The following is a 27,386-nucleotide window of genomic DNA, read 5'->3' as shown; positions in this document are numbered from 1 at the left end:
GTCTGTGTGCTTTTATTGTGTAAAAAAAAAGATTTGATACATATGCAAATTAACATAAAAGAGTCCTATCTTACTTGTGTGACCAGAGAAGAGTCATATTTTCAAGCTCTGACTCATCTCAGGTTAATTTGCATATGTATCAAATCGGGTTTTTTTAAACAATAAAAGCACACAGAGCTATGGGGACTGTATATTGCGGATGTGCTAGCGGCCATCTAGCAACCCATGTCCTCAGCTCTATACCCAAAATCCCGGTGACAGGTTCCCTTTAATACAGTGAGCAAAAATATAAACACAACACGTTCGGTTTTGCTCCCATTTTGCATGAGCTGAACTCAAAGATCTGAAACATTTTCTACATACACAAAAGACCCATTACTCTCAGATATTGTTCACAAATCTGTCTAAATCTGTGTTAGTGAGCACTTCTTTACCGAGATAATCCCTCCCACCTCACAGGCGTGGCATATCAAGGTGCTGATTAGACAGCATGAATATTGCACAGGTGTGCCTTAGACTGCCCACAATAAAAGGCCACTCTGAAATCACACAGCACAATGCCACAGATGTTGCAACATTTGAGGGAGCGTGCAATTGGCATGCTGACTGCAGGAATGTCTACCAGAGCTGTTGCCCGTGCGATGAATGTTCATTTCTCTACCATAAGCCGTTTCCAAAGGCGTTTCAGAGAATTTGGCAGTACATCCAATCCAAACAGCCTCACAAGTGCAGACCACGTGTAACCACACCAGCCCAGGACCTCCACATCCAGCATGTTTACCTATATGATTGTCTGAGACCAGCCACCCGGACAGCTGCAGCAACAATCGGTTTCATAACCAAAGAATTTCTGCACAAACTGTCAGAAACCGTCTCAGGGAAGCTCATCTGCTCGTCGTCCTCATCGGGGTCTGGACCTGACTGCGGTTCATCGTCGTAACAGACTTGAGTAGGCAAATGCTCACATTCGATGGCGTCTGGCACGTTGGAGAGGCGTTCTGTTCACGGTTGAGTCCCGGTTTTCACTGTTCAGAGCAGATGGTAGACAGCGTGTGTGGCGTCGTGTGGGTGAGCGGTTTGCTGACATCAACGTTGTGGATGGAGTGGCCCATGGTGGCGGTGGGGTTATGGTATGGGCAGGCGTATGTTATGGACAACGAACACAGATGCATTTTATTAATGGCATTTTGAATGCACAGAGATACCGTGACGAGATCCTGAGGCCCATTGTTGTGCCATTCATCCACGACCATCACCTTATGTTGCAGCATGATAATGCACGGCCCCATATTGCAAGGATCTGTACACAATTCCTGGAAGCTGAAAACATCACAGTTCTTGCATGGCCAGCATACTCAACTGACATGTCACCCATTGAGCATGCTTGGGATGCTCCGGATCGGCGTATACGACAGTGTGTTCCAGTTCCTGCCAATATTCTGCAACTTCGCACAGCTATTGAAGAAGAGTGGACCAACATTCCACAGGCCACAATCAACAACCTGATCAACTCCATGCGACGGAGATGTGTTGCACTGCGTGAGGCAAATGGTGGCCACACCAGATACTGACTGGTTTTCTGAGCCCCCCCCAGTAAGGCAAAACTGCGCATATTTCAGAGTGGTCTTTTATTGTGGGAAGTCTAAGGCACACCTGAGCAATATTCATGCTGTCCTATCAGCACCTTTATATGCCACACCTGTGAGGTGGGATGGATTATCTCGGCAAAGGAGAAGTGCTCAGTAACACAGATTTAGACAGATTTGTGAACAATATCTGAGAGTAATGGGTCTTTTGTGTATGTAAAAAATATTTCAGATCTTTGAGTTCAGCTCATGCAAAATGGGAGCAAAACCTAAAGTGTTGCGTTTATATTTTTGCTCAGTGTACATGACAATATTCTGCTGGCCTTAAGGCTGTATTAGACAGCCCAATTCTGTCGGCAACTGTCGGGAAGGAAGTGTTTCTTCCCGGCCCCGGCAATCGCCTGCTCTATAGTGGAGGAGACAGCTGCAATTACATGCAGCAATCTCCTCCTCATTATAGGGAGGATTGATCGTTATACCATCGCTCTTCCCTATACTGAATCGTTATTTGCCGGCAGCAGATCGTGATTAGACACCACGATCTGCCGCCTGCAAATTATAATTTTTAAACCTGTCAAAAGATTTGAATTTGGACTGCGCTTGCTCGTTCATCGGGTAATCAGCAGTAGTATTACAATGCCAGATGATTGCTAGCGTTACTACAAACGTTCGTTAGCGATCATCTGGCAGAAAATCTGCCTGTCTAATGCAGGCTTTAGAAGCAGCTGATTGATATTGCAAACTGTTTAGTCTATGATCTACAAGTACACCCAAATCCTTCCCGGTGTTACCTGCCAGGACATGTAAATTATAGGTACCTGCATAACTTTACATTCATCTACATTGAATTTCATTATTGGTGTCTGGCCTAAAATATATTATTTATCTAATGGATCAGTAATTAACATTATCAGCTGCAATAACCCTTTAAAGGTTTTTTGTTTTTTTCTGTATTAATGAGTTTTGTACCTATGAGCCATAGCCTGCATTACCTATTGAAAGATTCATACTTGCCTGCTTCACTTCAAACCTGCATGCTGGTTACAGCCGGTCCTTTTTCTGGTCCCCAGCTTGTTTTCTTCCGACTGGATACAGACATGACCTGTGCATCGCTTAGGCTTATGACTGGCTTTAGCTGTAACATGCCATTTGGGGACACATCATCAGTGAAGTCAATCATTGGCTGCGGCGGCACATTTGACCATGTCCATAACTGGCCATAGAAAACAAGCTGGGGCCCAGAAGATAGACGAGTGGGAACACGAGCGCTTTACTGAAGAGGTGAGGAGCATGTAAGTATGAATAAGACATGGAAGCTATGGGCACAAAATGCATTACTGGAACACCCCTTTACACAGTACACAGGTAATAGAACAATAATAAGAAGATGAAGTTATGAACACTGTGACAGTAATATGGACTGAACAGAGAGTTAATATTAAGTTATCTTACAAGGAAAAGTGCTTGTGTCATCTTTAAATAGACTCTGTGTCTCGCCTGTCTTAGCCATAAATCGTGTAAGTGCTCTTTCCACGTCTCTACGCTGAGATGCTGCTTTTTCTCTCAAGACTTGGTAATCTGCAACTGGCTCACGACAGGTCTTTGTAAAGAAAAAGAAGAAGCCAAATTAGCTTAAAGAAAATCTTAAAGAAGACTTTTATCCAAAGTAAAAAGCACATAAAATGTGACCCATATAAATGATATTATTACTATGTGATAAGCCCCTCTTGGCAATCCCTTTAAAACTTAGTTTTAAAGGGATTGTCCAGCCTTTAAGTAACGACCTATTCCCAGGAAAGGCCATTAGTAGCTGTTTAGCAGGGGCCCGACACCACTCTCCCTCATAGATCAGCTGTTTGGTTGTAGCTCGGTCACCGGAAGTCAGTGCTGCAACTACACACCACTAGTCACCACTCACTTCAATGTGAGCAGAGCTGCGGACATTGTCCCCTACAATGTTGTCAGTCAAGTGTAGTTCCAGTGCCAACTTCTATCGACGGAGCTACAGCCAAACAGCTGATCAACGGTGCTGAGGAGTGTTAGACCCCTGCCAATCAGCTAGTGATGGCCTATCCTGAGGACAGGCCATGACTTAAAATAGGCTGGACAACCCTTTTAATAAGTTTAGTGAAGCCTGACCGTTTCATGCTATTTTTCTCCCTTCCCAAATAACGTACGTGTCCTGTGTAGGTATAGAACAGAACTTGTAACAAAATGGAATCAATATTATTTTCCCACTCTTCTTACCGGAGTTTTAATGTAAGTGTGGGGATCTGGAAATTCTGGAAGATGACTTGGAATATGTGCAGGATGCGGCTTGTTCTGCCCCGCTATCAAAGCTTTTGGGACAACAGGATTATTTGTCACAGGGGCTAAAAGAAAAAATATAAAGTTTATAGAGTCAAATTTACAATTACATGGCTCAAAGAAACATTTAAAATTCATAACCATTTCCATTTAAACATTAGGCTGGCCCCTTTAATACAATTACTTCTTAAAAACAGTCTGCCTTAAAGGGGTCCAGCCTCTACTAAGTGACAGCCTACCCTCACGAAAGAACATCATTATCTGATGAGTGGGGCTCTGACACCTCACACCCCCGCTGATCAGATGTTCAGGTGTAGCTCTGTCACCGGAAGTCTGCGCCAAAACTACACGGCACCATAAACTGTGTAATGGAGGGAGCTCATTACTACAGTGCTGCTCCCAATGGGAGGAGCACAGTAGTGAAAAGCGCTGTCCACAGTTGATGGAGCTGTGTAACCCTGGTGTCCCGGGTGACTGAGTTACACCCAAACAGCTGATCAACAAGGGTACAAAATGTGGGACCGCCGCCGATCAGGAGCTAGTGAGGATAGTTCATCACTTAGTAAAGGCTGGAAACCCCTTTAAAGCAGAAGGACCACTCAGTTTTAAGTAATTATTGAAGGCAGGTTCCATTTCCATATGTCTGATCCTTTGCTCCCCATTCACATAAATATGGTATGTATGCTTCACCAATCTAAACATACATGGTGGAGCGAGAGGATTTTTTGGACTGTAAGCCTTTTTTTTTTTCTTATTTTCCTCCTCCATCTTATAGTCTGAAATCTACGGTAGCTGTTAGCTGACCAACAAACCATGTATATGTATATAAAAAAAAAAAATTATATATGGAATCAAAAGGATAAGGGATGATGGGCGTAGCAATTCATACTAAAACTAATGTGATGGCTGGGTGATGTGAAGAAATCCTTTAAGGTACTGTAAAAGGCAATGCGTTTGGCACTGAACTGGTATCTTCGTCAGCAGACACTAAAACATTCAAATTCCATTTAACAATTCCCATAGAAGACTTACGTGCAGTTATCACCATCCTCTGAGAGCGCTTGGCATATGCGGGCAGAGTGTCCACATTAAATCCTGCAATCAATTCATAAAATTATTAAAACTTCAATTTGTGGTAAAAATCAAACCAATAACTAGACAATGTACAGTAAGTACTCACCCATTTCAATTAGGGCAACTACAATGTCTGGTAAAGTGGGTTGTGTACGTGCAGTGTGTTCACAGTAGGATTTTGCACTGCGACCAACTTCAGTGAGATCTGTGGTTAAAACACATCAATATAAACCATCATGATGCTTTACCGGTATATATTGTCATCCCTGCGCATAATGTGTGTGTGTAGTAGAAACAATGTTGCATGTCAACATTACAACATTCGGTTGAAAACAATGCTATGGGAATTAACTCTCCATATATGCCATTTCTCAGTGTCCACAAAATCAGGAGAATCACTTTAACCCTTTCCCTGCCAAGAACTAGCTCATACATCCTCGGAAGGTTGTACTTCAATAACTCATACATCCTTGTTACTGATGGCTGTGCCGAAGGATGCTTTAACAGATCTTGTTTTAAAGCTGCCAATCTTAAGTTTTAAAAGGGTTCTCCAGGATTTTAATACTGATGACCTATCCTCTGGATAGGTTATTAATATCAGATTGGCGGGGGTCCGAAACCCGGCTCCCCCGCTGTTCAGCTGGTTGAAGAGAAGGCTGCGCTCTGTGCGAGCACAGCCTTCCCTTCGTTTTTTAGGATAGTGACCTGAAGATAGGTCATCAATATTAAAATCCCAGAAAAACCTTTAAAACAAGACTAGGATCATGGTGCTAGCTCCGATACAGCTGTTAGAAATAGGACTGAGTGAGAACTGAATATAGCTGCAACTCTCAAGCCAATCTCCAAGGGCTTTAGCTCCGGTTGTATGGCAGCTAGCACTAAGGTCTTGTTTTAAAGCTTAGATAGTAAGTAGTGTCTCATATCTCTAACTGCTATATAGCCTCAGATATGCCATGTTAAAACAGCCCCTCCTCCCCTGTAATCTCAGCCAGCATAAAGGAGAGAGAGGACAATTCGGGATGTGCTGATAGAGTGCAAGGAGAAGAGAGAAGTAGAGATTCAGCCAAACAATATTCAGCCACTTTTCAAACAGGTGTAATACAAGGGCTTTTTGTGCCCATATTATGGACACAATATCCAGGCCTCCCACTATTCATCAGAACCAGAGGCCTGGATATTGTGTCCATAATATATTGTGTCCATAATAACCATTTCATTTCAATGGGTCTGTGTACATGAGCGTTGTTTTTCACGCATCAGTTCTGCGTTGCGTGAAAATCGCAGCATCTTCTATATTCTGCGTTTTTCACGCAGCCCTGGCCCCATAGAAGTGAATGGGGCTGCTTGAAAAACGCATTGCATCCGCAAGCAAGTGCGGGGGCGATGCGTTTTTCCCTGATGGTTGCTAAGAGATGTTGTTTGTAAACATTCAGTTTTTTATCAAGCGCGTGAAAAACGCATCAAAACCCGCAACCCGCGCGGAAAAAAACTGAACAACTAAACGCAACAGCAGACAAAACTGACTGAACTTGCTTGCAAAATAGTGCGAGTTTCACTGAACGCACTCTGAACGCATCCGGCCCCAATCCGCAACGCCCGTGTGAAACCAGCCTAAAAAGACAGTTTTGAATATTTTCTTGAAAAATTAAAAAATTGCTTCCAAACTTCTAAGCCTTTTAACGTCCTAAAAAGATAAAATAATATTTACAAAATAATGTCAACATAAAGTAGACATATGGTGAATGTTAAATTACTATCTTCTGAGGTACAAATATCTGTCTAAGGCCTCATGCACACGACCATTGTGTGCATCCGCGGCCGTTGTTCCGGTTTTTTCGCTGACCCACTGACGTTCAATGGGTCCGTGGAAAAATCGGAAAATGCACCGTTTGGCATCCGCGTCTGTGATCCGTGTTTCTAGTCCGTGAAAAAAATATGACTTGTCCTATTTTTTTCACGGACAACGGTTCACGGACCCATTCAAGTCAATGGGTCCGTGAAAAATCACGGATGCACATAAGATTGTCATCCGCGTCCGTGATCCGTGCCCGTTTTTTCCTATCATTTCAAAGGCAAACTTGACTTAGATTTTTTTTTTTCATTTTTCATGTCCGTGGATCCTCCAAAAATCAAGGAAGACCCACGGAAGAAAAAAACGTTTTTGCGGACCGCAAAAAAAAAACGTCCGTGTGCCTGAGGCCTTAAAAGCAGAGAAATTCAAATTTAGAAAATTAATTTTTCAGATTTTTTTTTTTTTACACATAAAAAGGTAAAACATATCAAAGCAAATTCATCACTAACATGAAGTATGATGTATCATGAGAAAACAATATTAGAATCACTTGGATAAGTAAAAGCGTTATTACTAGTGACCAGTGATGGCCAGTTCGCATTGTTCGCCCGCGAACATATGCGGGCTGCCATCTTTTTTCATAAGTCCAGCGAGGCACAGGTAAGCCCTCAGGCTACTTTACACTGCCGTTTTGATGTCCGTCTGACAAAACTGAGCCAAACGGATCCGTCCTGACTTACAATGTAAGTCAATAGGGACGGATCTGTTTTTACTGACACAATATGGTGCAATTGAAAACGGATCCGCCTCCCATTGACTTTCAATGTAAGTCAAAACAGATCAGTTTGCATTATCATGAACAAAACATTTGTTCATGGTAATGCAAACGGATCCGTTCTGAACAGATGCAAGCGTTTGCATTATAGGTGCGGATCCGTCTGTGCAGATACCATACGGATCCACACCTAAACGCAGGTGTGAAAGTAGCCTTACCTGTGCCTGTGCGCGATCCGGTCTGAAAACTAGTGCGGTCAGCGGGAGCAGGCAGTTCCGAGAACAGCCACCGGGGGCCTTCATCGGGCTGTTCTCGGAACTGCCTGCTCCTGGTGACCGCACTTGTTTTCAGACCGGCTCGCGGCCCAGGCACAGACAGGTAAGGGCTTACCTGTGACTCGCCGGACTTGTGAAAAAAGATGGCAGCCCGCATATGTTCGCGGGCGAACAATGCGAACTGGCCATCACTGCTAGTGACACGTGTCAGATTTGAAAAATGGGGCTTTGGCATTTTGTCCAAACTGCCTTTTGTTGGAAGAAGGTAACGGCTATGTATACTTTCGGAGGCAATTTTTTTTTTTATCATTGCATGTTATTCATTTTTGGGTAAAAATCATATTTTCAATTGGCCTTTATAAAAAAAAAACGGAATTAGTCTTACCAGTAATTCTGTTTCCATGAGATCATCACGACGGCATACAAGGAGATTGACCCCTGACCTCTGTAGGGGCAGGAACAGAGAAAGGTTAAATACCCTCCTCCCACCACCAACACCAGTGTTTCCAAAATCACACAGAGCAACCCGGTGGTGGAAAATAGTGAAACAAAGGTATTACTTCATACCTTCTAGAGACCTACTAGGTCAAAAACGATTTAAATCATAGGGAGGGAATAACGTGCCGTCGTGATGATCTCATGGAAACAGAATTACCGGTAAGACTAATTCCGGTTTTTCCATAGCATCATCACGACGGCATACAAGGAGATATAAAAAATATATCAGTTAAGGGGGGGCTACAGCCTGGAGGACTTTCCGCCCGAAGGACAGATCAGAAGATCTGGAAAGATCCAGGCGATAGTGCTTTATAAATGTATGAATGCTGGACCAAGTGGCAGCACGACAGATTTCCTCCAGAGAAGCCCCAGCTCTCTCCGCCTGAGGGGAAGACATGGCCCGAGTGGAATGGGCCCTAATGTTGACTGGACATGTAAGGTTTTGTATTTGGTAACAAAGACTAATGGCTTCTTTGAGCCATCTAGCTATAGAGGACCGGGAGGCTTTTTGGCCCTTAAATCTTCCTCCAAACAGGACTAGAAGATTGTCAGATTTCCTAAACTTCCCCGTCACCGTGATATAGTTTAGGACTGCCCGTCTAACGTCCAGAGAGTGAAACGCTGATTCTTTATTATTAGAGGGGTGCTGGCAAAAAGAAGGTAGGGTAACCTCCTGGCTCCGATGAAAATTGGATACGACTTTGGGGAGAAATCCAGGATCCAAACAGAGAATAATTCTATCATCTAGAATACGGAGGTAGGGTTCCCTGATTGATAGGGCTTGTAATTCCCCTACTCTGCGGGCCGAAGTTATCGCAATTAAGAAGGCCGTTTTCAAGGACCATAATTTTATTGGACAGTCAGACATGGGTTCAAAGGGTGGTAAAGTAAGGCCTGTAAGAACGACGTTCAGATCCCAGGAAGGGACACGGGCGGTGATCGTTGGGCGGAGCCTCGTCGCCGCCTTAATGAATCTTTTGATCCAACGATGGCCGGCTATATCTTGGTCAAAGAAACAACCTAGGGCTGAGATTTGGACCTTCAAGGTAGAGGGTCTAAGTCCCAGGTCCAGACCTTGCTGTAGGAAATCCAGTATTCTTTGGATGTTGGGTTTACGCAAATGTGGCGATTCGTCCCCACTCCAGGAACAAAAACGTTTCCAGATCTTAAGGTAAATTGCTGACGTTACCTTCTTTCTGGAGGCTTTCAAAGTAGAAATAACTTCGTCTGACAGGCCCTGAAGCTTCAGGGTTTGGGACTCAGGATCCAAGCCGCCAATTTCAGAAACTGCGGGTTTGGGTGTAGAACTGGACCCTGCTGGAGTAGATCCCCCCGCACAGGAAGGAGCCATGGATCTTGTAGGGAAAATTTTTGGAGGGATGAGAACCAGCTTCTCTTTGGCCATAGGGGAGCGATCACAATCACCGTGGCCTTGTCTTGAAGAATTTTTTGTACCACCTTCGGAATTAGAGGAAGTGGAGGGAAGGCATAGCACAGATTCCAATGCCAACGAATGGCGAAGGCGTCTAAGGCATGAGGTCTGTCCCTGGGGTTTAGGGAACAGAATGTTTCCACCTTTGAGTTTGCCCTGGTGGCAAATAGATCCACGTCGGGCATCCCCCATTTCCTTACTACTAGCCCGAATATTTCTGGACTTAGAGACCATTCTGTATGGTCGATTCTGTGGCGACTGAGAAAATCCGCTTCCTGATTTAGTATTCCCTTCAGATGAACTGCCGATATCGAGGCCACATTCTGTTCTGCCCAAGCAAAGATTTTTGTTGACAGTGCTTGTAGGGTTACGGACCGCGTTCCCCCTTGATGGGAAATGTAGGCAATGGCCGTAGTGTTGTCCGACAGCACTTTTATGTGATGATGACACAACATCTCCTCTGCTACCTTTAACACCTCCCAGACTGCTCTCAGTTCCCTGAAGTTCGATGACTGGGATCTGATCGAATCTGGCCAAGTGCCCTGGAACATACAATCCCCCACCTTTGCACCCCAGCCGGACAGACTTGCGTCTGTTATTACCTGGACCTGGGGAGTCTTCTGCCACGGATTTCCCCGTGATAAGTTTCCGTGGTCTTTCCACCAATTTAGGGACTGCAGAATCTGAGTTGGTGGACTTACTTGATGATCTATAGAGGATTGGCACCTGTTCCAGACACTCAGGATCCAGGACTGTAGGGGTCTGAAGTGTATTTGACACCAGGGAACTGCCTGAATACAGGATGTTAGCAGGCCCAGCAGACTCATCGCCTCTCTGATAGAGCAGGATCTTCTTTTTTGAAAGGACCTGATCTTTTGTTGGAGAACTGATATTTTGTCTCGAGGTAGGAATACCGCTTGCCTTCGGGAGTCTAGGATCATCCCTAAGAAACGAACTTCCCTTGAGGGGGTGAGGACGGACTTTCCTTTGTTCACGATCCACCCCAGATCGTCTAGGATGGAGAGAAAAAGCTTCAGGTTCGAACTGATTTGGCTGAGACTTTCGCTGACTAGAAGGAAATTGTCCAAATAAGGGATTATCATAAGTCCCTGTCTTCGGGCAAAGGCGACCATCTCTACCACTACTTTGGTAAATATTCTTGGCGCAGATGAAATCCCGAAGGGAAGGGCCCTGAACTGGTAGTGATGGACGTTCCCTGATATATCCTGGATTGCAAACCGGAGAAACTTCTGTGAGTCGGTGTGAATGGGAATGTGGTAATAAGCGTCTTGTAGGTCTATTGTGCACATGAAGACGTCTTTGCTTAGCAGAGGGATTGTAGATGCTAGGGTCTCCATCCTGAATTTTTGATAACGGATGAATCTGTTTAGTGGTTTCAGGTTTATGATAGTCCGAAAAGTGCCTTCTTTCTTCCTGATTAGAAATAGGGTAGAATAGAAACCCCTGCCTCTTTCTGGAGGCGGGACCGGTGAGATTACATTCATTAAGTGAAGTTTCTGGACTCCTTGCCAAAGGTTCATTTGGAACCGTGTCAGTGAAAATTTGTTTGGGGGTCTTGAAGACCACTCTATTTGGTAGCCTGCCCCGACTACCTTGGAAATCCAGGGGTTCTGGGAGATGGATTCCCATGACCCCAGGAATCTTGAGAGTCTTCCCCCCACCCCGACGTCATTGCTTATCGGAGGATTTTGGGTGGGAGAAGGATTGGCCTCTTCCTTTTCCTCCTTTTGGATAGCTCCAACGTCCTGATTTCCCTTTCCCCCTGTAGTTTTTTTTCTTGACCCGAGGAGGGGCGAAAAGGATACCGGCGTCTGGAGGGGCGATCTTCCGGAAACCCCTTCTTTCTGTCCGCGGCCTTCTCTAGAATCTTATCTAGCACCGGGCCAAACAAGGGTATGGAACAGAGCTTCAATTTAGACGTCTTGTCCCCCGACCAGCACTTCATCCAGAGGGCTCTTCTGGCTGCATTGGAAAGTGCCGCGTCTCTGGCGGAGAATCGGACTGATTCGGCAGAGGCATCCGCCAGGAAGGCCGTGGCGGATTTTAAAAGAGGGAGAGAACTAAGAATTTGTTCCCTAGATGTTCTATCCTTAATATGAGTTTCTCCCAACCAAAGATACATGGATCGGGCGACTGAGGTAGCCGCAATATTGGTTTTAATATTGAACATGGACGCCTCCCAGGATTTCCTGAGAAGACTGTCCGCTTTACGATCCATTGAATCTTTAAGTTGGGAGGTATCTTCAAATGGGAGAGATGTTTTCTTGTTCACTTTGGCCACCTGTACATCGATCTTGGGAATTTCATTGAAAATTTTAGATTCCTCTGGATCAAAAAGCAACCTATTTTTGAACGCAGCCGGGACTCCCAGACGTCTTTCTGGATCTGCCCACTCATCAAGGACCATATCCCTAATACTCTCGTTAATGGGGAACACACGAGTTTTCTTGACCCTTAGGCCCCCAAACATTTCTTCTTGTACTGAATGGGTACGTTGCACTTCCTCCACGCCCATGGTCGACCTTACTGCCTTTAATAGGTCGGACATTTCTTCTGTAGAAAAGTAATATCTACGACTGTCATCCACTGAGTCTGTATCAGAGACTCTCTCCCCCTCTTCCCATGACTTAACGGAGTGGGCACTTTCATCCGCCATAACTTCTAGGTCCGGAGGGGACGGAGACCTAGCCCGCTTCCTCTTAGGTTGCGGCAAGTCGGGGGGATTAGTGGACAGGTGGGCCAGGGATGAACGGATCTCTTCCTGAATCATAGTTTTCAATTCCTCTTTTAAGGAGGGTGCTTCATCCCGTACAATATTAGAAATACAAGACTTGCACAACTTTTTAGGGTAGTAGTCAGGAAGTCTGCTATTGCAGGAGATACATTTGAGTGTTTTTTTGATTTTTTTTGGGGCTTCTTTAGCCTAAAAGAGAGGAGAAGGCAGGGCATCAGGGTATGACCACTAGAGGGAGAGAGAGAGAGCAAGAGGGGGTCAGCAGAAGTGAGCTAGCTGCCCCTGAAAATAACTTCCTCTCTCTCTTTTTTCCCCCTTCCACCTATTACAGCAGGAGAGGGGGATCAACAGACTCCCTGACCTGCACAAACAATACCCCCGAAGGGGACTCACAGTTGGTAGCAGCGCCGGTGGCTCAGCTCTGGGGGATCGCTCAGATGCCGACATCGTCCTCTCTGCAGGCAAGGGTTCCGCACCAGTGGGGACCGATCCTGGGAGCGTTTTGACACGGGCGGTAACCAGCGTTTATGCCTCGGTTTTAAACTGGGCTCCACGCTGCCGCCGCGACGTCACTTCCGGGTCGCCGGCCGTGACGTCATAAACATGCGCTCCATGCGCTGGCGCGCACCCAGCTATCGCCCAAGTAGGCTAGGAGGGAGTCTGCGCCAGGGAACAGGCCCCGGAATAACCAGGACGAGATAGGCCCTGAACCCCCTGCCCAGCGTTAGTACTTGGACCGCGGGAGGGCAGGGGGACGCCATGCTGGATGCCGGCGTTTTCCCAAAGGTAACGGAAAAATAAAAAATAAACAGGTTCCATTTCCTTAGCTTCATCTCCCTGCATACAGGGAGACCTTTCTCTGCCCTGTCCTCTGTAGGGACAGGAAACACTGGTGTTGGTGGTGGGAGGAGGGTATTTAACCTTTCTCTGTTCCTGCCCCTACAGAGGTCAGGGGTCAATCTCCTTGTATGCCGTCGTGATGATGCTATGGAAAAAATCTTGAGCTGTTCTGTCACAAAGGGTTAACTGTTTTTCTAACTGTGTCACTGGTACTTTTTCACTTTGTGCTGGTCATCTAATAAACCTTATCTCTAAACTACTGAGAAGTCATAAAAGCCAAGTTCTTATCAGTAAAGTAAGAGCTGAGCTATGAGTCAGAGAGCAGAGATAAGGAGTCAGTCAGCTACCTGCCTGACTGAAGAGAGAAAATTCACATGCAGCTAGTAGAGTATGTCAGCTCTGTACAGAAAAAAGGATTCCATATTGTTAATAAAAAAAAACAATCAAAAACTTTTTTTTAGCTGAAAATAAGTACGATGCAATAAAAAAAAAAAAATGCCCCCAAAGGTGTACATAGCCTTTAAATTCAGTGTTTTCTGCGCGGATGCAATCAGTTTTGGTGCGTTTTTCATGCGCATGAAGAAAAACTGAAGAATAAAGGTACTTTCACACTAGCGTTATTCTTTTCCGGCATGGAGTTCCGTCCTAGGGGCTCAATACCGGAAAAGAACTGATCAGTTTTAGGCCTCATTCACACGACCGTTCAGTTTTTTTGCGGTCCGCAAACCGCGGATCCGCAAAAAACGGAAGCCGCCCGTGTTGCCTTCCGCAATTCGCGGAACAGAACGGGCGCCGGCAATATAAAAGCGCGGGCAAGAATAGGACATGTTATATTTTTTTAGCGGGGCCGCGGAACGGAGCCGCGGACAGCACACGGAGTGCTGTCCGCATTTTTTGCGGCCCCATTGAAGTGAATGGACCCAAACAACGGTCGTGTGCATGAGGCCTTATCCGAATGCATTCTGAATGGAGAGCAATCCGTTCAGGATGCATCAGGATGTCTTCAGTTCAGTCTTTTTTACTTTTCAGGACGGAGATACTACCGCAGCATGCTGCGGTTTTATCTCCGTCCAAAATTCCGGAACACTTGCCAGAATGCCAGATCTGGCATTTTTTTCCACTGACATGCATTAATTCCGGCGACGGACCTGCCTGTCGGAATCCTCTGCCGCAAGTGTGAAAGTACCCTAACACTCAACATCTCCTAGCAACCATCAGTGAAAAACACATTGTGGAAACTCACTCGTGTGAAAAATGCCCTATGGTTTCCTTACCTGGAACAGTTATCACTAGGATTGAGGGAATCGAGCTTCAGATCATAGATCCCAAGTCGATTCGTTCAAAAACTTTGTTTTTAATGCTGTTTCCATACAGCATTAGGGCTCATGCACAGAAAGGTATTTTCTTTCCGTGTCCGTCCTTTTGCGGACCGTATGCGGAACCATTCATTTTAATGGGTCCGCAAAAAAAAACGGAAGCTACTCAGTGTGCATTCCGTTTCTGTATGTCCGAATTTCCGTTCCGCAAATAAATAGAACATGTCCTATTATTGTCCGCATTACAGACAAGGATAGTACTGTTCTATTAGGGGCCAGCTGTTCCGTACCGCAAAATAGGTCATCCATATTTTTTGCAGATCCGTTTTTTGCAGACCGCAAAATACATACGGTCGTGTGCATGAGTCCTTAAATGTATTGGCTCTGTGTAGGCAAAATTCGTATTTCCTGAAGACTTTGGTGAATTACTACTGTATTCATATCTGCATATTTAAAAAGATTTTAAAATAGGAATCCGAAGTGGGCTTTGGTACTGGCTAAGAGGAAATGAATGTACGCAGCATACTCCATTTACTAAGATGTAAAGAAATATGTCTGATAGACTTGTACAGAAAGTACCACATTCACACAAGGACACAAAATGTTAATGTGATCATGGGGGCCCGAAGAACTCCGACTTCCATCATTCAAACATCAATTTGATCGTGGGGGCCCGAAGAGCTCTGAATTCCATCATTCAAACATTAATGTTAACGTGAGGGCCCAAGGAGCTCCAATTTCCATCATTCAAACATTAATGTTAGGGCTCATGCACACAACCGTATGTATTTTGCGGTCTGCAAAAAACGGATCCACAAAAAATGGAAAACACGTTCGTGTGCATAAGCACATAATGTGGGGGCCCGAAGAGCTCCGACTTCTCTCAGACAATGCTGTTTCTGCCATTGTTGTAGTTTATCTTCTTTTAATACATCCAGATATTACTTTATAGTCCCTAGTGAACTCTGAAATTCTCACACAGCGGTTTTCTGAAGAGTTTGTGTATTTGTAGAGCTTTTGCCATTTCTGACACAATATAGATTGCTCCACATGGCCACTAAATATAAGCCACTATGCTCTGAATAAAAAAGGCCACTTTAACATGACTGGCATTTCTAAAGCCAGTCTTCATCTAGTTTGCAGTGGCATGAGATGGAGCAAATCTACTCAGAGGTGCAGATCTCTTAATAATGTTGGCGCATCTTGGCACACCTGTGCCCCAGAGTCTGCACTCTACAGCAGCTATGAGATGTCAGAGATTTCAGGTGTAACTTGTGCCAGAAAACTGGTGCAATTAATCTTAAATCTGTTAAGCCACGTAGGCACCTCTGTAAAAAAAAATTGCAACTGTAGTGTAAAAAAAAAAAAAGGGGCAAAAAGTCAAACATTTTTACGCAAGTCAGGGCTTACACAAAAAGCAAAAGCCCTTTGAGCAAACCATAAGACAGACAGACTTACAGCTCTGCAACATCTCCGTCAGCGTTTCTACTGCTGCCTTCTCTGCACTGTCGAATCCAGCTTCTGTGAGCAAAGAGCTGACAACCACCTGGAGTGTCCTTCGGCGGGCCAATATGTAGTTATCCGAAGGGTTGGAGGTGCCACGGCAAGATCGCTTAGGATTAAAAGGAGAAAAAAGTAACAATACAAAATAACTAAACTACTTAGCTGCCAATAGAAGTGACATTTTGTATTACCTTTATTAAAGGGGTTGGCGAGTTTCCTATCCTCAAGAGACGTCGTCAGTGCAGGGAACTGGCCAACCTCATCAACAATGGTATTTTTGTACCATTAGATTGAAGAGGCTCTGTTAACAGGATCAACCCTATACAACCAGGCATATAGCTGATCAAGCTGATTAAAACTATTCCTTTATTTTCACGGAAAGTGCCGGTGATCAGGGGAAATTCTGACTTTTAGTCCTATGCAGATTAGATATTTGGCTTATCCGGTATGAGCACAGCTCCAGCGCTGCCCCTGGTGCTCAATATTAACGCCTTTCCTTCAAAACACCCCCCCCCCCCCCACACACAATTTGCCGGCACTAGACTTCACGTCTAGCGCTGAGATCTTCGGCTTCTTCCGTGTTGCATCCGTTTTCTTTTTGCGGATCCATTGTAACAATGCCTGTCCTGGTCCGCAAAATAGACAATATTAGGACATGTTCTATCCTGTTGCGGAACGGACATACGGACACGGAATCCACGCAGAGTCATTGCTGTTTTTTTCAAGCCCCATTGAAGTGCCCTGGAGTGGATGGAGCGCTAGTCACAGTTGCTGTGACTCCATTCACCTCTATGGTACAGCTGGAGATAGCCAATAGAGTTGATCGAGCACTTTGTGCTCGAGTAGAGCACCTCGGGATGCTCGGGTGCTCTACCGAGTACCCGAGCACAATAGAAGTCAATGGGAGAACCATTGTTATTAGTAACTACATATATGAAAATTGAAATTAGGGTCTAAATGTGACAGTTATCCTTTAAGAAATACTTATAAATAACTTTAATAATGCCTTGTCTGTTGTGAGCTTGATGTGCAATAGTTGCTGTGACCAATGGGGGTGCACTCCCCAAGTCACACACTTGCTAACTATATAGCACTCAGTACTTAAACGTCCTGTGTATTTTATAATAGTATGATCAGCCACTGTTCGCTTGTTGAACTGTACTGACGCTAAGCTGCACTTTTCACTTTGAACAGACAGGTTTCAGAAGCTAAAAACACTAAACTCTGTCCCCCAACATGTTTCGCCAGCTAATCTGGCTTCATCAGGGGTTCCAGACAGCATTGGTGGTACAATTGTTCAGGTAGTAAGACTCCTACACTCATAAAGCCTATGCACTAAGGGAAATGGTTGCCAAAAATTTCAAGGAACCGGCAGTCCAATACACCCTTTATTACACATAAAGGAGGGTATCATACACACTAGGGCAGCACGATATGGGAATTTTGTGCAATTGCGATTAGGGCCCTAAAAATTGCGATAACGATATGCGATGCAATATTTTAAGGGAATTGTGCTAGAGGTCTATTTGCTTGGATTTTCCCGTATGAGCCGCTGACGCCGCCACAGGAGCCCCTGCCGTGACCCGTCACCCAGGTACTGTATTTTTTTGCTTTATAAGACGCACCTAGGTTTTTGAGGAGTAAAATAAGAAAAAAAAGATTTTGAACCAGAAGGTGTGCTTTTGGTGGATTTTGAACTAATGGTGGTCTGGGTAAGACATTGTTATGGGGGATCTGTGGATGGCACTGTTATGGGGATCTGTGCATAGCACTGTTATGAGGGATCTTTGGATGGCACTGTTATGAGGGATCTGTGGATGACGCACTGTTATGGGGGACCTGTGGATGACGCACCGTTATGGGGGGGGGATCTCCGGTTGGCACCGTTATGGGGGATTCTTTGGATGGCACCGTTATGGGGGATTCTTTGGATGGCACCGTTATGGGGGATTCTTTGGATGGCACCGTTATGGGGGATTCTTTGGATGGCACCGTTATGGGGGATTCTTTGGATGGCACCGTTATGGGGGATTCTTTGGATGGCACCGTTATGGGGGATTCTTTGGATGGCACCGTTATGGGGGATTCTTTGGATGGCACCGTTATGGGGGATTCTTTGGATGGCACCGTTATGGGGGATTCTTTGGATGGCACCGTTATGGGGGATTCTTTGGATGGCACCGTTATGGGGGATTCTTTGGATGGCACCGTTATGGGGGATTCTTTGGATAGCACCGTTATGGGGGATTCTTTGGATGGCACCGTTATGGGGGATGTGTGCTATGACACATAGGGCCAATGGGGGGGACCAGTGTAAGATGCTATATGTGTGGATAACACACATATAGCATATTATGCTGGTCCCACTCATGGCCCTATGTGTCATAGCATTACTTTATTAATGTCCCCTCATGTGTCCTAAACCGCGCACATAACTGTCTTTGTATGTAAAGTCTTTCTTTATTGCTGAAACAATCGCTCTCCTATTGATAAAATCACCAGCCTCTGTACTCACTATGAATGCACTGCAACGAGCGGGCCGGCCGGCGCATGACTTCAGTCAGTCACGCTCCTCCCACTTCATTAATGAAGCAGGAGCGCGACTGACTGAAGTCATGCGCCGGCCGGCCCGCTCGTTGCAGTGCATTCATAGTGAGTACAGAGGCTGGTGATTTTATCAATAGGAGAGTGATTGTTTTAGCAGTAAAGAAAGACTTTGCATACAAAGACAGTTATGTTTGCAGGGCCCGCCACTACTTGCCTCCAGCCCCTCCCCGCACTGTAACTGATGTATCGCCGGCCGCGCTGTGCAGCATAGCGGCCGCCGAAACATCAGTGTCAGCCACGTAAAAAGTCAACCATCGCTTTATGAGACGCACAGTGCGTCTTATAAAGCGAAAAATAATCGCAGCATTTTTGGGTCGGCCAAATCGCCATATCGCAATCGGTGATTATCGCGATACGATTGCTTTGCCGATATACCGTGCAGGCCTAATACACACTAGGGGTGGGCGATATAGGCGATATGCGATAAAATTTGTGCCACGATATGGATTTTGTGCATATCACCTATATCGCCGGACCGCGATATGACCACGGAGCTACCCGGAAGTGATGTAGCTGCACCGGAAATCACGTGGACGTGTTGGAATCAGCTGGAGGAGGGGGTGTGCGCGCTGCGCAAGCGCATTCGGCTAAAGTATAGTAATCTGGCAGAACACCCCCTCCTCCAGCTGATTCCAACGCGTCCACGTGACTTCCGGTGCAGCTACATCACTTCCGGGTATAGACTTTTGTCCGGGTATAGAAAAGTGGCAGAACACCGGCCACATCCGGCCCCTATGACTGCACGCTGCGATCCGCCGCAATTAACCCCTCAGTTGAGGGGTTAATCACGCGGATCACAGCGTCCTGTCAGAGGTCGGGTGCCGGGAATGTTTTTCAGTCTCTGCATTGGTGGCAGTGGGCAGTTCCGATCGGAGTCCCAGCAGTGTAATGCTGGGTCTCCGATCGGTTACCATGGCAGCCAGAAGTCACGCTACTGAAGTCCTGGCTGCCATGGTATGTTAGTGAGCAGCATTATACTCACGTGCACCGTGGCCGCCTGTCGCTCCTTCTTCTGTCTGTGCGGCGCATTGCTAATGCTTATAGCATTAGCAATGCGCCGCACAGACCTATGAGAAGAAGGAGCGCCCGGCGGCCACGGCGCACGTGAGTATAATGCTGCTCACTAACATACCATGGCAGCCCAGCATTACACTGCTGGGACTCCGATCAGAACTGCCCACTGCCACCAATGATGAAGTGGGGGGGACCCTGTGGCCACTGCCACCAATGATTAATACTGGGGAGAGAGGGTTTGAGTTACCAGAGGGGGCTGATAAGAGGGAGAGGCTGGGGGGGCGGATCAGAGGCTGGGGGGGCGGATCAGAGGCTGGGGGCTGCCCTGGTAACCGATCGGAGCCCCAGCATTACACTGCTGGGACTCCGATCGGAACTGCCCACTGCCACCAATGATGGGGGGGGAGGGGGACCCTGTGGCCACTGCCACCAATGATTAATACTGGGGAGGGAGGGGAGGTTTGAGTTACCAGAGGGGGCTGATAAGAGGGAGAGGCTGGGGGGCACATGAGAGGCTGGGGGGCGGATCAGGGGCTGGGGGGCACATGAGAGGCTGGGGGGGCGGATCAGAGGCTGGGGGGGCGGATCAGAGGCTGGGGGCTGCCCTGGTAACCGATCGGAGCCCCAGCATTACACTGCTGGGACTCCGATCGGAACTGCCCACTGCCACCAATGATGGGGGGGGAGGGGGACCCTGTGGCCACTGCCACCAATGATTAATACTGGGGAGGGAGGGGAGGTTTGAGTTACCAGAGGGGGCTGATAAGAGGGAGAGGCTGGGGGGCACATGAGAGGCTGGGGGGCGGATCAGGGGCTGGGGGGCACATGAGAGGCTGAGGGGGCGGATCAGAGGCTGAGGGGGCGGATCAGAGGCTGAGGGGGCGGATCAGAGGCTGAGGGGGCGGATCAGAGGCTGAGGGGGCGGATCAGAGGCTGAGGGGCACATGAGTGGCTGGGGGGCACATGAGTGGCTGGGGGGCACATGAGTGGCTGGGGGGCACATGAGTGGCTGGGGGGCACATGAGTGGCTGGGGGGCACATGAGTGGCTGGGGGGCGGATCAGAGGGTGGGGGGGCGGATCAGAGGCTGGCTGCCATGGTCAGCTCCCTGCTGTTGTGTGCACAAAGCACAGGGCAGCAGGGAGAGTGTAAAGTCCTATTCACCCTAATAGAGCTCTATTAGGGTGAATATGACAAGGGTTCTAGCCCTTAAGGAGGCTAATAGTTATTAAATAAAAAGTATAAAAAATAAAATAAAATAAAATTTATTTAAAACACCCCCCCCCCCAAATATAGAAAACAATATATTGCGATATATATCGCATATCACACATGCTTAAAATTATATCACAATATAGATTTTTGGCCATATCACCCACCCCTAATACACACCATTGAAAAATTATGATTGATGGCCTGCTGGTGACCCTCTAAAACATTAGGGGTGAGGACCTGCTGCCGAGCTGACCATCTAAAAACTTTTGTGGGCGAGGGCCTGCTGCCGGGGCTGACCATCTAAAAAAAAATTGTGGATGAGGGTCTGCTGCCGAGCTGACCATCTAAAAATTTAGGGGTGAGGGTCTGCTGCTGACCCTCTAAAACATTATGGGCGAGGACCAGCTGGTGACCCTCTAAAACATTATGGGTGAGGGCCCGCTGCTGAGCTGACCCTCTAAAACATTAGGAGCGAGGGCAGCCTAATAAGCATCTTGATATGATGGAGGAGGAGGACGAGAAAAGGGAGTTTGAACCATATACCCTTTTTTAGTGGTGGAAGGGGTGCATGGGAATACAGTGTATTCAATACACAATTAAAGCCACATTTAGAGTGCCTTTATGTTCAGCCGCTTTCCTCTGGTGGAGTAGAGAAGTCAGGGGCAATCCAGGCCTTGTTTATTTTTATAAGAGTCAACCGGTCAGCATTTTCAGATGACAGGCGGATTCGCTTATCAGTTATTATGCCCCCAGCAGCACTAAATACCCGCTCTGACAAAACAATGGCGGCGGGGGACGCCAGCACCTCTAAGGGGCAGAGCGCCAGTTAGTGCCACGTGTCCAGCTTGGACACCCAATAGCTGTAAGGCACACAGGGATCACTGAGGACGCTGACACGGTCTGCTAACTTACTCCTTCACCATCTTCCAAAAATTTTCCATCCTTGTGACACTAGGCCGCGAATCAGGGTGAGGGTGCTGGCGGGGTGTCATAAAACTGTCCTAGGCCTTGGAGAGTGTTGCCCTGCCTCTGTTGAAACTGGTGTGTGTTCCCCTAGTCTCCCCTCCTCGGTTGGCCAAGGAACTATGTACTCTGCGGCCAGCGTTGTCAGCTGGAAATTTTTAAAGCAATTTTTCCACAAGGACCTTCTGGTATTGCACCATTTTGCTCGTCCTCTCCACCACAGGAATGAGAGATGAGAAGTTCTCTGTAGCAGGGTCGAGAAAGGTGAACAACCAGTAATCGGTGTTGGCCAAAATGCGTACAACGCGAGGGTCACAGGAAAGGCAGCCTAACATAAAGTCAGCCACGTGTGCCAGAGTCCCAACAGACAACACTTTGCTGTCCTCATCAGGAGGATGACTCTCACTCTCCTCATCCTCTTCTACCCATCCACGCTGAACAGATGGAATAAAACTTCCATGGGTATTACCCTCTGTAGCGGAGGCAACCATCTCCTGCTCCTACTCATCATCCAATTCACGCTGAGAAGACAAACTGTGGGTGGTCTGGCTATCACCCTGTGTAATTTCTTCTCTCTTCCACATGCAAAGCGTCTGCCTTAATTGTGAGCAGCGAGCGTTTGAGCAGACACAAAAGTGGGATGGTTACAGTGATAATAGCGTTATCACCGCTCACCATCTGTGTTGATTCCTCAAAGTGGTGTAAAACCTCACAGAAGTCAGACATCAATGCCCACTCGTCGCTTGTGAAGAGCGGAAGCTGACTGGAAAGGCGACGACCATGTTGCAGCTGGTATTCCACTACTGCCCTTTGCTGCTCACAAAGCCTGGCCAACATGCGGAATGAAGCGTTGCCAGACCGGCGGAAGCTGTCGATGACTTGCGGAAATGGGCACACACGCGGCGCACCTTCACCAATAGCTCAGGCAAATTGGGGTAGGTTTTGAGAAACCGCTGAACCACTAGGTTAAACACGTGGGCTATGCATGGTAGGTGTTCGAGCTTGCCGAACTCCAAAGCTACCCCCAAGTTACGGCCATTATCAGACACAACCATGCCTGGTTGTAGGTTGAGTGGCGAGAGCCACAGCTTGGTTTGGTCCCTTATCCCCTGCCACAGCTCTGGGGCGGTGTGCTGTCACCTAAGCAGATTAGTTTAAGCATGGCCTGTTGCCGCTTCTCCCCTGCAGTGCTACACTGCTTCCAGCTACTGACTGATGGCTGACTGGTGCTGCAAGATAATAATTCAGAGGTGAAAGTGAAGGAGGAGAAGGGGGGGGGGGGGGGGGTTGCAGCCACTAACGTAGGTGGCGGCGGAAACCCTGATGAAAGTAGGGCCCGCAATCCTTGGCGTCGGTAGCCCCTGTGCCATCCCAGGGTACGACTCGCTCACGGCCTCCACAACGTTTACCCAGTGTGCAGTCAGGGAAATGTAGCGTCCCTGGCCAAAAGCACTTGTCCATGTGTCAGTCGTTAAGTGGACCTTCCCAATAACTGCGTTGGTCAGGGCGCGGGTGATGTTACTGGACACATGCTGGTGTAAGGCTGGGGAACTGCACACTGTGAAAAATATTGGCGGCTGCGGACAGAGTACCGCAGGACTGCCGCCATCAGGCTGCAGAAAGCCTCAGTGTCCACAAGCCTAAATGGCAACATTTCCAAGGAAAGGTGCGCATTTAGTGCTATGATCTGTGGTTGGGTCGCTGGTATTTGCGCTTTCGCTCAAAGGTCTGGGGTATAGACATCTGTACGCTGCGCTGGGACACAGAAGTGGATGTGCTAGCTGATGGTGCTTGCGAAGGTCCAGGTGCATGACGGGAGGCATCCGGGCCTGAGTCTTGGACAGGGGATTGGCCAGCACGTAAAACAGGGGAAGAGGAGGCAGTGGTGTGACCCGCAAACACTGGTTGTGGACCCAGGCGTTCAGCCCACCTATTAGGGTGCTTTGATGCCATGTGGTGGATCATGCTGGTGGTGGTGAGGTTGCTAGTGTTCACACCCCTGCTCATTTTGGTACGGCACAGGTTGCAAATGACAATTATTTTATCATCCACACTTTCCATAAAAAAAGCACCAGACTGAGGAACACCTACCCCTTGGCAAGGGAGATTGCCGCAAGGGGGTGCTCAGTGGAACAATTGCAGGCCTGTTCGCTGTGGCCCGCCTTCTCCCTTTTGTCACCCCACTGCCTCTTCCAGCCTGTTGTGGTGCTGTGGATCCCTCCCCCTCTGTACTGCTGTCCTCGCTCGGCTTGCCAACTTCCCAGCTTAAGTCAGTGACTTCATCGTCCAGCACCTCCTCTTCAACTTCCTCACTCTGGTCATCCTCCTGACTTGTTGACCTAACAACCTCAGTTATTAACAACTGTGTCTCATCCTCATCATGAACCTCTTGAGACACTAATTGCGGTTGACTTATTGGCAACTGTGTCTCATCATCATCCACCTTGTGAAACACTAATTGCCGTTCCCCACCGTCATCTTCTTCTGACTGTGGATGCTCCAGAGTTTGGGAATCAGGGCACAAGATCTCCTCATGTCCCTCTTCAAGCGGGTTTGGCGAGAGAGCCAAATAAAGAATTGGCGATGAAAAGAGCTCCTCAGATTATCCGAGTGTCGGATCACTTGTTTGCCAAGACTCTCCATGGTAGGTGGAAGGAGTATCAGGGTGAGGATTCTGTTGACCAGACTCTTGGCTACTGAGACTGGACTTTGTGGAAGACAGGGTGGTGCTTAACCGACTGGAAGCATTATCTGCTGCAATCCAACCGACCACCTGGTCGCACTGGTGTGACTTCGAAAGTGGTGTCCTGCTCCGCCCTGCAAACTGGAACATGAAGCTAGGTATCGTGGATGAGTGTGTTTCTTGTGCTGTGGCAGCAGGCACCATTTCACCACGCCATGGCCTCTGCATGCACCATCAGCAGCACGACCACTTCCCTGTCCATTACTGCTCGCCTTGCGCATATTAAATGGTAAATATGCCTGCAAGTATGTCACACGTACAGTAGCGCAGGTTTTGTAACTGTATGCGCAAATAAAGTACACAGAATGTCACAGATATTTTTAGGATGCGCAAACGTTATACAGGAGGAATAGCCCAAGTAATGTCGCTGTCACCACCGGCTAATAAATAATTACACTGAATTAATGTCGCTGATATTTAGGATGGGCAAACGTTATACAGGAGATGTAGCTCAGATAATGTCGCTGTCACCAGCAGCAAAAGAATTACACTGAATGTCACTGATATTTCAGATGCGCTAACATTATACAGGAGGTATAGCGCAAGTAATGTCACTGTCACTAGCAGCAAAAGAATTCGACTGAATGTCACATATTTCGGATACGCAAACGTTATACAGGAGATGTAGCGCAGGTAATGTAACTGTCCGCAGCGGACACCGTCTACGGAAAAAGTACACTGGATGTCACAGATATTTTTAGGCTGCGCACACGTTACACAGGAGATGTAGCGCAGATAATTATGCTGTCTGCAGCGGCCTAACTATTGCAAGCTATCTAGCCCAGATTGCGCTAAAAATATATATTGCTGCCAGATACAACTATAGTCCTTAAAAGGACTTTTGGGTGTATAACAAGTATAAAAACTAAAATATTCCTATTTCACTCCCTAAACAATTTCTCCCTGACTAAGGCTACATGCACACGACCGTATGTGTTTTGCGGTCCGCAAATTGCAGATCCGCAAAAAAACGGCTGACGTTCTGTATGGCATCCGTTTTTTTTGGTGGATCCATTGTAATAATGCCTATCCTTGTCCGCAAACTAGAAAAAAAATAGGACATGCACTATTTTTTTTGTGGAGCAACGGAACGGACATACTGATGCGGACAGCACACGGTGTGCTGTCCGCGTTTTTTGCGAACTCATTGAAATGAATGGGTCAGCATCCTATCCGCAAAAAAACGGATCGGACACGGAAACAATATACGGTCGTGTGCATGAGGCCTAAGACTGAGCCGAACACGTGTCATTGGGTGCTATATAGCACTCTATGACGCGTTCCGGCCAGCCAATCACTGTAATGCCATTAACCAACATGGCTACGGCATTACAGTGAATGGCAGTACTTACCTGCATGTCAAACAGCCAACAAACGTGCGGGGAGGAGACTCGAGCATGGTGTGCTCGCCCAACACAAATAGCCACGCGTCCCACAGAGCTGAATGAAACCGCTCTGGACTGCTGGGGGTCCTGGCAGTCAGACCCCCACAATCAGATACTTCTCGTTTGGAATTGTCTTTTATTTCCGCCACGAGCATCCGTATATATTACGTGTACGTTTTCTCCTGTAAGACCAGGGCCACTTTACTCATCACTTCACACATTTGACAAGAGAGGAGACAAAAAAAATAATGCAATTTTGTTGCCCAGTCAACAAGATTCTAAAATATGCTGCAATTTATAAAAAAAAAAAAAAAAAAGGCAAAAACAACAATTTGATGAGCTTTATTCTGCTGTACAGGCGCAGCCAGATGTATGTGCTCAGTCTACACTATGCAGTTTTGGTGACGTTAATTCACGCAATTTCAGGGTGGGATTATCTTCAGGAGCATGTGAATGGTGTTACATAATGGCGGACTTGATGAGGATTTCAGCGCATAATCGTCACCGACATCCTGCATGTGTAACTATCCCCGAGCCCCTCAGTATCTGCGCCCTTACCGCTCGCACATTATCCATATACCGGACTCCACATAGCCCGAACCTATTACCCCCCACATCCCGGCCTATCACGATTACGCTCTTAGTTTACCACGTGACTAGATTCCGCCTATCGCTGACTTCCTTGTACTATGCGAATAGTTGGAAATCCCGACATATTGTGGCCTCACTAATATGACCACAACGTGTCTGTAGTAACTGCTGCGCCCGGCAGAATTTCGTTACCCCGAAGATGTAAGGTTACCGTGTTAGAGCTTCCAGAACTGGCCACAGCCACAGAGCCTTCTGCCATCTTGGATATGACGTCACTGCGTAAAGGATGATGGGAAATGTAGTCTTGTCTCGCTGCCGTCAGTCATTGGTGGAGAACTGTCCAGTACTGATAACTGCGAGGAAAGCACAGCACATGTGGTGACATGCTATGAGAAGGACAGGACACTGGTACTGAGCCAAGAATAACCTTGTGTGTGCAGAAAGAGAATTGTCCCCTGCATTACTGTCACAGCCATGCTCTCTGCTCCTCATGCGTTATTGTGTGCTGTCAGTTGATCCGTACACACTTCCGTGTTCTTCTGTATCCGCAGGGCCGTTCTGGTCCATGCTGCAGATGAGAAGCGCCATTTCTATTGATGGAAGTGAGAAAAATGCAGAGAGCACATGGAAGGTGTTCATATTTCACGGATCCTTGGTTGGCGAACTGCATGAAGCCTCATGATGATGTTCTGCAGCCAGGGGCGTAGCTATAGGCT

The 27,386-nt window shown here is 47.0% G+C and overlaps 1 protein-coding gene across 1 annotated transcript in view; it reads right to left on the bottom strand.

Annotated features, from left to right (window-relative positions):
* Nucleotides 1-26,945, bottom strand: part of TAF8 (TATA-box binding protein associated factor 8) — a 30,709-nt gene extending 3,764 nt beyond the window's left edge. Inside the window, exons 1-6 of the mRNA XM_040424115.1 lie at nt 26,882-26,945; nt 16,109-16,262; nt 5,074-5,172; nt 4,926-4,988; nt 3,834-3,958; nt 3,039-3,186 (exon numbers count right to left, since the gene is read on the bottom strand). Coding sequence (XP_040280049.1) covers nt 3,039-3,186; nt 3,834-3,958; nt 4,926-4,988; nt 5,074-5,172; nt 16,109-16,262; nt 26,882-26,929 — 637 coding nt within the window. The 5' untranslated portion in view covers nt 26,930-26,945. The remainder of the gene's footprint in view (nt 1-3,038; nt 3,187-3,833; nt 3,959-4,925; nt 4,989-5,073; nt 5,173-16,108; nt 16,263-26,881) is intronic.
* Between the last annotated feature and the right edge of the window lie 441 nt (nt 26,946-27,386).

The sequence above is a fragment of the Bufo bufo genome, chromosome 3 (genome assembly GCF_905171765.1).
Source record: "Bufo bufo chromosome 3, aBufBuf1.1, whole genome shotgun sequence".
NCBI lineage: Eukaryota > Metazoa > Chordata > Amphibia > Anura > Bufonidae > Bufo > Bufo bufo.
Note: the sequence above shows the minus strand (reverse complement) of the source record. Positions and strands in the feature narration are given on the sequence as shown.